The sequence below is a fragment of the Loxodonta africana genome, chromosome 19, assembly GCF_030014295.1.
Source record: "Loxodonta africana isolate mLoxAfr1 chromosome 19, mLoxAfr1.hap2, whole genome shotgun sequence".
NCBI classification, from domain to species: domain Eukaryota; kingdom Metazoa; phylum Chordata; class Mammalia; order Proboscidea; family Elephantidae; genus Loxodonta; species Loxodonta africana.
In genome coordinates, this window is record NC_087360.1 from 51,645,856 (window position 1) to 51,654,117 (window position 8,262).

At 42.3% G+C, this 8,262-nt stretch overlaps 1 protein-coding gene across 2 annotated transcripts in view; it reads left to right on the top strand.

The window, feature by feature from the left end:
- Positions 1-6,991, top strand: part of LOC104846103 (tumor necrosis factor receptor superfamily member 10A-like) — an 86,716-nt gene extending 79,725 nt beyond the window's left edge. Inside the window, exons 9-10 of one of the 2 annotated variants that reach the window (XM_064272693.1) lie at positions 205-280; positions 1,283-6,991. In XM_064272693.1, the coding sequence (XP_064128763.1) occupies positions 205-280; positions 1,283-1,590 (384 nt within the window). In that variant the 3' untranslated portion in view covers positions 1,591-6,991. The remainder of the gene's footprint in view (positions 1-204; positions 281-1,282) is intronic. The other variant, XM_010592376.3, reaches the window with a different exon arrangement.
- Positions 6,992-8,262: the final 1,271 nt, after the last annotated feature.

Genomic DNA, 8,262 nt, shown 5'->3' on the forward strand with positions numbered 1-8,262 from the left:
TTACTGCATGTCAGGTATGCCTCAACAAGAATACAAGCAGAGCCTGAGAGGGTCGTAGGCTAGGAGGTTTATCTCTGTTCTCAGTCAGTCCCACAGAGGGCGCTGGCGTGCCTCAGGTCACACAGCTGGCTGGGTTTCAGGGTCAGTTCTAGAATCCAGGGCTTCTGACTTGGATCCAAGGGTGTTCTCCACTGTATTTTGTAGGTTTGCCAAAATGCTGAAGAGTCTCAGAGGGGATGGAAGCCTCTGGTTCCAGTGAATGGTACAGACCCCACTGAAAGTAAGTCTTTCATTCAGGGCGAACCAAACCAAACCAAACCCACTGCCGTCGAGTCGATTCTGACTCATAGCAACCCTATAGGACAGGTTAGAGCTGCCTGATAGAGTTTCCAAGGAGCGCCTGGCGGATTTAAACTGCCAACCTCTTGGTTAGCAGCCATAGCACTTAACCACTATGCCACCAGGGTTTCCTACAGGGCAGCGCCATGTAAAAGATGAATGAATTACATCTCATTAATAACTTTTGCATATTGATTACATGTTCAAATGATATTACATTGTATATATTGAGTTACATAAAATGAATTATTAAATTGATGTCACATTTTCCCCTTATATCAGCCATTAGGACATATGACATTGTATTTGTGACTCACCCTGTTTCTATAGGACAGCGATGTCAGAGCACTTCACATACATCACATTTGATCTCCACTGCTGTGCCATGAGACAGATGGTGTTTTGCTCCGTCTTACAGATTATATTGTTGTTCAGAGTTTACTTGCCCCTGGTAGATCTGCCCCAGTGTCAGTGAGGTTGAGCAGGGGTAAAGCTAGAGATCTCCAACCTCCAGGCCCTTGCTCTTTCCACTAAGGCTAGGCATCTGACTCTCATGATAAGAGCAGCCAAGCAGCATCCCTCCTCTGAGGTCCTATTGCACCCATGGTCTGTCCTTCTCCTCTAGCTGGTACCATAGGTCACTTTCTTTCTCCATCATGACCCATCCTGCCTCCCCGAGTAGGGTGTCAGCCCTCCCCTAGGGCAGGACTCTCTGTCAACCTTGACTCTCCCCCAGTGCCATGGACGTGGCGAGGGCCAGGCAGTGATGTCTTATCCTCTACAGATGGGGAAGCAGATGGGGGATGTGGAGCAGCAGGCAGACTACAATAGGGGGGTCATCAGTGTCTACCGTGGGGGCCTCGGCCTAACTTAGGGTTCTCTGCCTTTTCTGAAGTGCATCCCATCTAACCTCATTGTCTCTCTGACTTTAAATCTCACACAGCTCTAAGGTCATTCTTTGATTACTTCATAAAAGAAGTGCCCTTTGCTTCCTGGAAGGCAGTCATGCGGCAGATGGGCCTCAGAGACAATGAGATGGAAATGGCCAGAGCCAGTGAAACAGATATCAAAGAACAGTGCTACAAAATGCTGGTCCAGTGGCTCCAAAAGACAGGGAAGGATGCCTCTGTCAACACCCTGCTGGATGCCTTGGAAGCACAAGAACAAAGAAATGCAAGAGAGAGAATTCAGAAGAGCCTGGTGCTCTCCGGAAAGTACACTTATAAAGAAGACAGGCCAGACACCCAATGATGTGTGCAAGAGAGTGAAAGAATTGCTTCACGAAATCAGAGTTTCCCTAGTACACTTTTTCTCCTAGAAAGGGAAGCACGAACTGTACACATGAAGACACTCTGCCATCAAATACCATACCCGAGTTCTACAACTTGGGCAGTGGACTTGGGATCATTTTTGTAAAATGTTGTCTGTGATAAGCTAAGTGTAGAATTGTATAGAACATAACTCTACATGTAGTAGTTTGTGTGTATGTGTTGAGATTTTATTTAAGAACTCATTCTTTTCATTCATAGCACTTTTGCATCAGGTTAGAAATTAATTCCTTTCTTTGTATTTTGTAAATTGCAAGATCCCTCCATACTGGTCTATTTATATTTAATTATGTCTAAGTATTTCTTGATATTGTATGATGTGGATCTTTATTTATACTTTTGTATAAGATTATGTTGTCATTGTTGTTAGATGCTGTTCAGCTGACTCCACCGCAAAGCAACCTTATGTATATCAGAATTGAGATCCTTGCTTCTAAGGAAAATTCTGGCTGTACTTCCTCTAAGACTGATCAGATGCTTTTTCTGGCAGTCCATGGTATATTCAGTATTCTTGCCCACACCACAATTTGAATGTGTCGATTCTTCGGTTTTCCTTTTTCACTGTCTAGATTTTGCATGCATATGAGACAATTGAAAATACCATGGCTTGGACCAGGCACACCTTAGTTATCAAAGTGATTTTTGAAGATTTTAAAGAGATCTTTCGTAGCAGATTTTCCCACTGCAATACTTAGTTTGATATTGACTGCTACTCCCACAGGCATTGTTTGTTGATCCAGGTAAAATGAAACCCTTGATAACTTAAATTTCTTCACCATTTATCATATTTTTTATTGGGCCCAGTATAAGATTATATGCATACAGGAAAATTGTGGAAATATGCTTACTAGGTTGTTTACAGGGGTTACCTGGCTGAAAGTACCCAACCCTATAGGACAGAGTAGTACTGACCCAGAGTTTCCAAGGAGTGCCTGGTGGATTTGAACTGCCGACCTTTTGGTTAGCAGCCATTGCTCTTAGCCTCTACACCACCAGGGTTTCCTGGATGAGAGCAGAGAACCAAAAGATGACTAGAGATAAAAAAGGGTATGAGGAAGTAACCCTAATCTGTGTGTTTGCACTGGCTGAATTTCAGTCTCTTTAATATGCACTTTGAACCCAGCCAGGTTTGGATGACTGGCTGTTTCTAAAGGGACCAATATTTAAAACGTGACAATTTTTATAGGTAAATGACTATTTATTTACAGGTAGATGTTAGCAAATTTACAGAGACTTGAGAAGTCATATCTATGTGAAGCCCATGTTTCTGGTTAGTCCATGAGCTGGGCAGTCAACTTGGGCCTCCATTTTCTTATCTCTGCATAGAGACAGGGAGAGTAGGACATAGGGTTAGATCTGGGATGGAAAATGGGTTTTATTTTGTGTGCCATTTATGATGAATGTTAGTGACTTGGCACAGCATCATATCGAGAACCTTAAGCCCCATCTGGGCTCAGGAGAGAGAAGGTAATGATCTATTCCCGATGCCTGGCATGGTTACAAGGAGGAGGAGTGGCTGGTGCACATGATTTGTGTGCAATGTTTGCTAACCGAGGAGTAGATGGTCTCTCTCACTTCTGGTGATCTGTGAATTAGAGTCCAAGAGCTGCCTTTTGGGGGTCTGAATTGCCTATCTGAGGAGTCTGATCCTTCTGTAAGCATCTGACTTCTACATAAAAGACTGACACCTAATCGGGCAATTCTTAAATACTCTGAGAATGAACCCTAGAAATGGCTGATACAATAGGGTTCTTCTGTCATTTTTTTATTTTGTCTAATTTTTCTACATTTTCAGTCCCTCTGCCAAACCTTACTCCACAGTGTTTCAGTCATGAAAGGATAGCCTTACTGAGGTAGTAATCCTTGGGGATTTTGATCTTTTATACTCCAAGGCTTTGTGTGTATATCTTTCCAGGAACTGCTGTAACTGAGCCAAAAATAGAATTTCCTGAAAACATAGGCACATCAAGTGTATTGCAACGGGGTGGGCGGAAGAAGGAAGGGGGTGAGGGACACATGGAGGTCTCAGAGGCTCTGTTGCTAATATCCTTCTCTCACTTTAACAGAGGTCCAGCTATGCTGGCCACCTTTCATTACTTTGAATGCACCAAGTGTTTACTGCCTCATTGTCTTCTGTTTGCTGTTCTTTTTGTGCAGAATACTCTGCCCTCATACCTTTAGATGAATTCATTCATACTTGTCCATAAAGTTTCAGCTCACTTACCCATTTCTCAGACAACATCTTTCACTGCCATCTAAAGTATTAGCCTCATCAGTAAGACAGTAAACAGTACTGGAGAAGTCAGCACAGCTTGGCCAAGGCAAGATCATGGAAGTTTCATAGACCATCCAAACTCCCTGAGGGACCAAATTACTAGGCTGAGGTTGGGGACCATGGTTCCAGGTGACATCTAGCTCAATTGGCATAACATAGTTAATAAAGAAAATATTCTACATCTCACTTTGTGAGTAGCATCTGCAGTCTTAAAATCTTGTGAGCAGCCATCTCCACTGGTCCCACCCCATCTGGAGCAAGGGAGAATGAAGAAAACCAAAGATACAAGGGAAAGATTAGTCCAAAGGACTAACGGACCACAAGTACCATAGCCTCCACCAGCACAACTAGATGGTGCCCGGCTACCACCACAGACGGCTCTGACAGGGATCACAATAAAGGGTCCTGGACAAAGCTGGAGAAAAACGTAAAACAAAGTTCTAACTCAGAAAATAAGACCAGATTTATTAGTCTGACAGAGACTGGAGAAACACTGAGAGAATGGCCCCCAGACGTCCTTTTAACTCAGTACTGAAGTCACTCCTGAGATTCACCCTTCACCCAAAGATTAGACAGGCCCATAAAACAAAAATGAGACTAAATGGGTACACCAGCTCAGGGGCAAGGACGAGAAGGCAGGAGGGGACAGTAAAGCTGGTAATAGGAAACAATAAAAAATAAAATAAAAGTATTAGCCTCATCAATGTTCATCATGTTTACTCATTTATTTACATATCTGTCATATTTCTTTCACTAGAAAGTAAGCTTCATTAAGAATATGGTATTTTCTCATTGATTTTGTTTTTGTTGTTTTATACCCAGTGCAAATAGCACATGGAAGTTAGTAAGTATTTTTTTAATGGTTGAGTATCCTTTCATGATGCTAGGAAGATTTCTTCTTGGAAGAATTTGATGGTGACATCAAATTCTTGTGGAAGATTTCTTCTTGGAAGAATTTGATGGTGACATCAAACAATACAAGGAAGGCGATTAGGTACAGGTTACTTATGTATTTATGAATTCATGACCAAATTAAATATGAAAACTTTGTAAAAAGAAGTGTGTGTGTTTTCTCCTCTATCCTCCCTTTCTCCCTCCGAAACAGCTCTGAATAACATGAGTACAGGGGTAAATATTCCTGCTCTGGAACTCCCTGCTTCTTTTCTCCCCAAATGCCTTTCAGCTTGTCCTGCATAGGTATGTTTTGTGATTCTGCCTCACCTGAATTTCAAAGTGCAGGTTCATGGGAGGGGAGGGGGAGATTGGAATTCAGCACCTCCTCCCCCTCCCTCTGCTGCCTGTCCTTCCTTTCTGGGGAGAGGAGACACCAGCTTGGCCCAGCTCCCCCCATCACCTCCAAGGGTTGTTTCTGTGGGTTGCACCTGGGGCTGCTGGGCTCTAGTATGGTGTAGGTTGGCTCTGACAGAGCAGTTGAGGAAGGGGCAGTGGATCCCTGAGAGGTTAGCTGGCACTGGTTTCTGGGGGTAGTTCTGTGGCCACTGTCCTGTCTGCTTCCTCCAGCTCCTTGGCCAACCTTCACTTTTCTTCCCACTGGCCTTTTCTCTGTCCTCATCAGTGGACTCAGATTGCTCAGTCTGCAAGCAGCCTGGGAGACCCATTTCCCCTTCCCCTTGCTGTTTAGAATCCAGCTCTCCTTACCTACAGTTCATGGCAAGCCCTGTGGCCCAGGCACCTATGTTTTTCCACAGAGTAAAGGTGCAGGGTGGGTGCAGTGCTTAGCTCATCTGTTGCGCCAGTTCCTGCCCATTTGCTAATCAGCCATCAATGTAAACTCAGCTGAAGAGAGAAAGATAAGCCAGCAGAGGCCAGCATATGGCTGGCTTCTCAGGTCAGTCACCCTGGACAAGGACTTGTAGGGGGAGGCAGACATAGCTTTGAAAGTATCTGGGGTTCAGACAATATCGGTGCTCAGTCACTTTAGATCTACTTGACCTGCCAACTCCTGCTCATCTTGATGAAGTTTTAACCGCAAATCTGTTGGTCTTGGCACCACGAAATCGTTGCAGAAGTTACCTAAGTAAGTCTGGCCTTTTTTTGTGAATTTGAATTTTGTTCTATGTTTTTCTCCCATTCTCTTTGGAACGCTCTAATGTGAGCCCACTTAGAGGGGTTGGTGGTGGTTTCTGGGCACCATCTAGTTCTTCTGGGCTCAGGCTGGTGGAGGCTGTGGTTCACGTGGTCCATTAGTGCTTTGGGCTGATATTTTCCTTGTGTCTTTGGTTTTCTTCATTCTCCTTTGCTCCAAATGTGATAGGACCAATAGATGTATTTTAGATGGCTGCTCACAAGCTTTTAAGACCCCAGACACTACTCACCAAAGTAAGATGTTGAACATTTTCCTTATAAATTATGTTATGCCAATTGACCTAGATGTCCCCTGAGACCATGGTTGCCAGCCCTCAGCCCCAGTAACTCAGTTCCTCAAGGTATTTGGATGTGTCTAGGATGCTTCTATGGCTTTGCTTTTGTCAAGTTGTACCGACTTCCCCTGAATTGTGTGTTGTCTTTCCTTCCACCGAAGTTAACACTTGTCTATTATCTGTTGTTGTTGTTATTAGGTGCCATCGAGTCTATTATCTAGTTATTGATCTTCCATCCCCACCCCTCCCCTCCCTTGTAACCATCAAATATTATTTTTTTCTGTGTGTAAACATTTTCTTGGGTTTTTATAATAGTGGTCTCATACAATATTTGTCCTTTTGTGATTAACTTATTTCACTCACCATATCGCTGGAATTTTTATTGAATTAACCTTCGATTAGCAAATTATTCTGGGATGGATTGTAATCTTTTTAATACTCAATATGTTTCTCCTAAGAAGATAATGTTTACGAATTTATGGATTTTATTATAACTCAGTTAGAATTTGTGTTTTCTTATAAAGTATTCTTATTTCTTGTCAAGGCTGTTTCTTTGTATTTTATGGTTTTTGTAATCATTATTACCCTATGGGGCAGTTCTACTCTCTCCTACAGGGTTGCTATGAGTCAGAATTGACTCGATGGTAACGGGTTTGGTTGGTTTTTTTGTTTGTTTGTTTTTTGGTAAACATGATTAATTAGATCCTCTTACAATTACATCTTTTTTCTGTGTAATTGAATATCCATCCAGATATATATAAAAAAAAAAAATCTGTTGCCATCGAGTCAATTCCGACTCATAGTGACCCTATAGGACAGAGTAGAACTGCCCCATAGAGTTTCCAAGGAGCCCCTGGTGGATTTGAACTGCCAACCTTTTGGTTAGCAGGTGTAGCGCTTAACCACTAAGCCACCAGGGTTTCCTCCAGATATATATTCATTTTTAAGTACTGTAGTTTAAGCCTTAGGGTTTTCTAAGTATACAATCTTACCTAAAATAACTTATTTTGTCTGCTCACTTCTAAGGCTCATGCTTTTTATTTTTTCTTTCATGTCTTGTTACAGAAACCCAAATTTTTAGAACAAAGATCAATGATGCTTAGAGAAGGCATGCATTTTGTTGTTGATTTAACTCTGTTGGGAAGGTCTCTAGCACGTCACCATTGAGAAAGATCTTACCTCTTATTTTGCTATAAAATTCATCGTGGATGCATCCTGTTGTCATTTTTAAGTACTGTAGTTTAAACCTTAGGGTTTTTTAAGTATACATTCTTATCTAAAATAACTTATTTTGTCTTCTCCCTTCTAAGGCTCATGCTTTTTATTTTTCTTTCATGCCTTGTTACAGAACCCCAAATTTTTAGAACAATGATCAATGATGCTTAGAGAAGGCATGAATTTTGGTGTTGATTTAACTCTGTTGGGAAGGTCTCTACTATGTCACCATTGAGAAAGACCTTACCTCTCATTTTGCTATAAAATTCATCATGGATGCATCCTGCAATTCTGAAGTGTTTGGAAAAAAAATAGAATTGGTGTTTAATTTATCAAATATGAAAGGCAGAATAGACTGAAGACTTGCGTGGGGCTAGGACAGAAGCAGATCTTCATAGCTCAGCTGTTCAGGGCCCTGCAGGCTGATGAGGACAGAACTCTGGCAGAACATTCAAGCCTTTACAAAGAGCAGGAATTCTCAGGGAGGAAGTGTCATTCTCCAGGGAAGGGAGGACTCCTGGGAGGGGAAGTCACCAGGCAGAGCTCTCTTAGTCTGCCTATGGTGGGGTCACTGGCAGAAATGAGGGACCTGAAACTTCTTCCTTCCAGAATTTCTATGGAGAAATCCCTGTACCCACTGCTATCTTGTGGGTTGGTTCAATAATGGTCACAACTGCAGTTTCTTTCACTTTCCTTTATTCTATGAAACAAAAATCTACTGAAA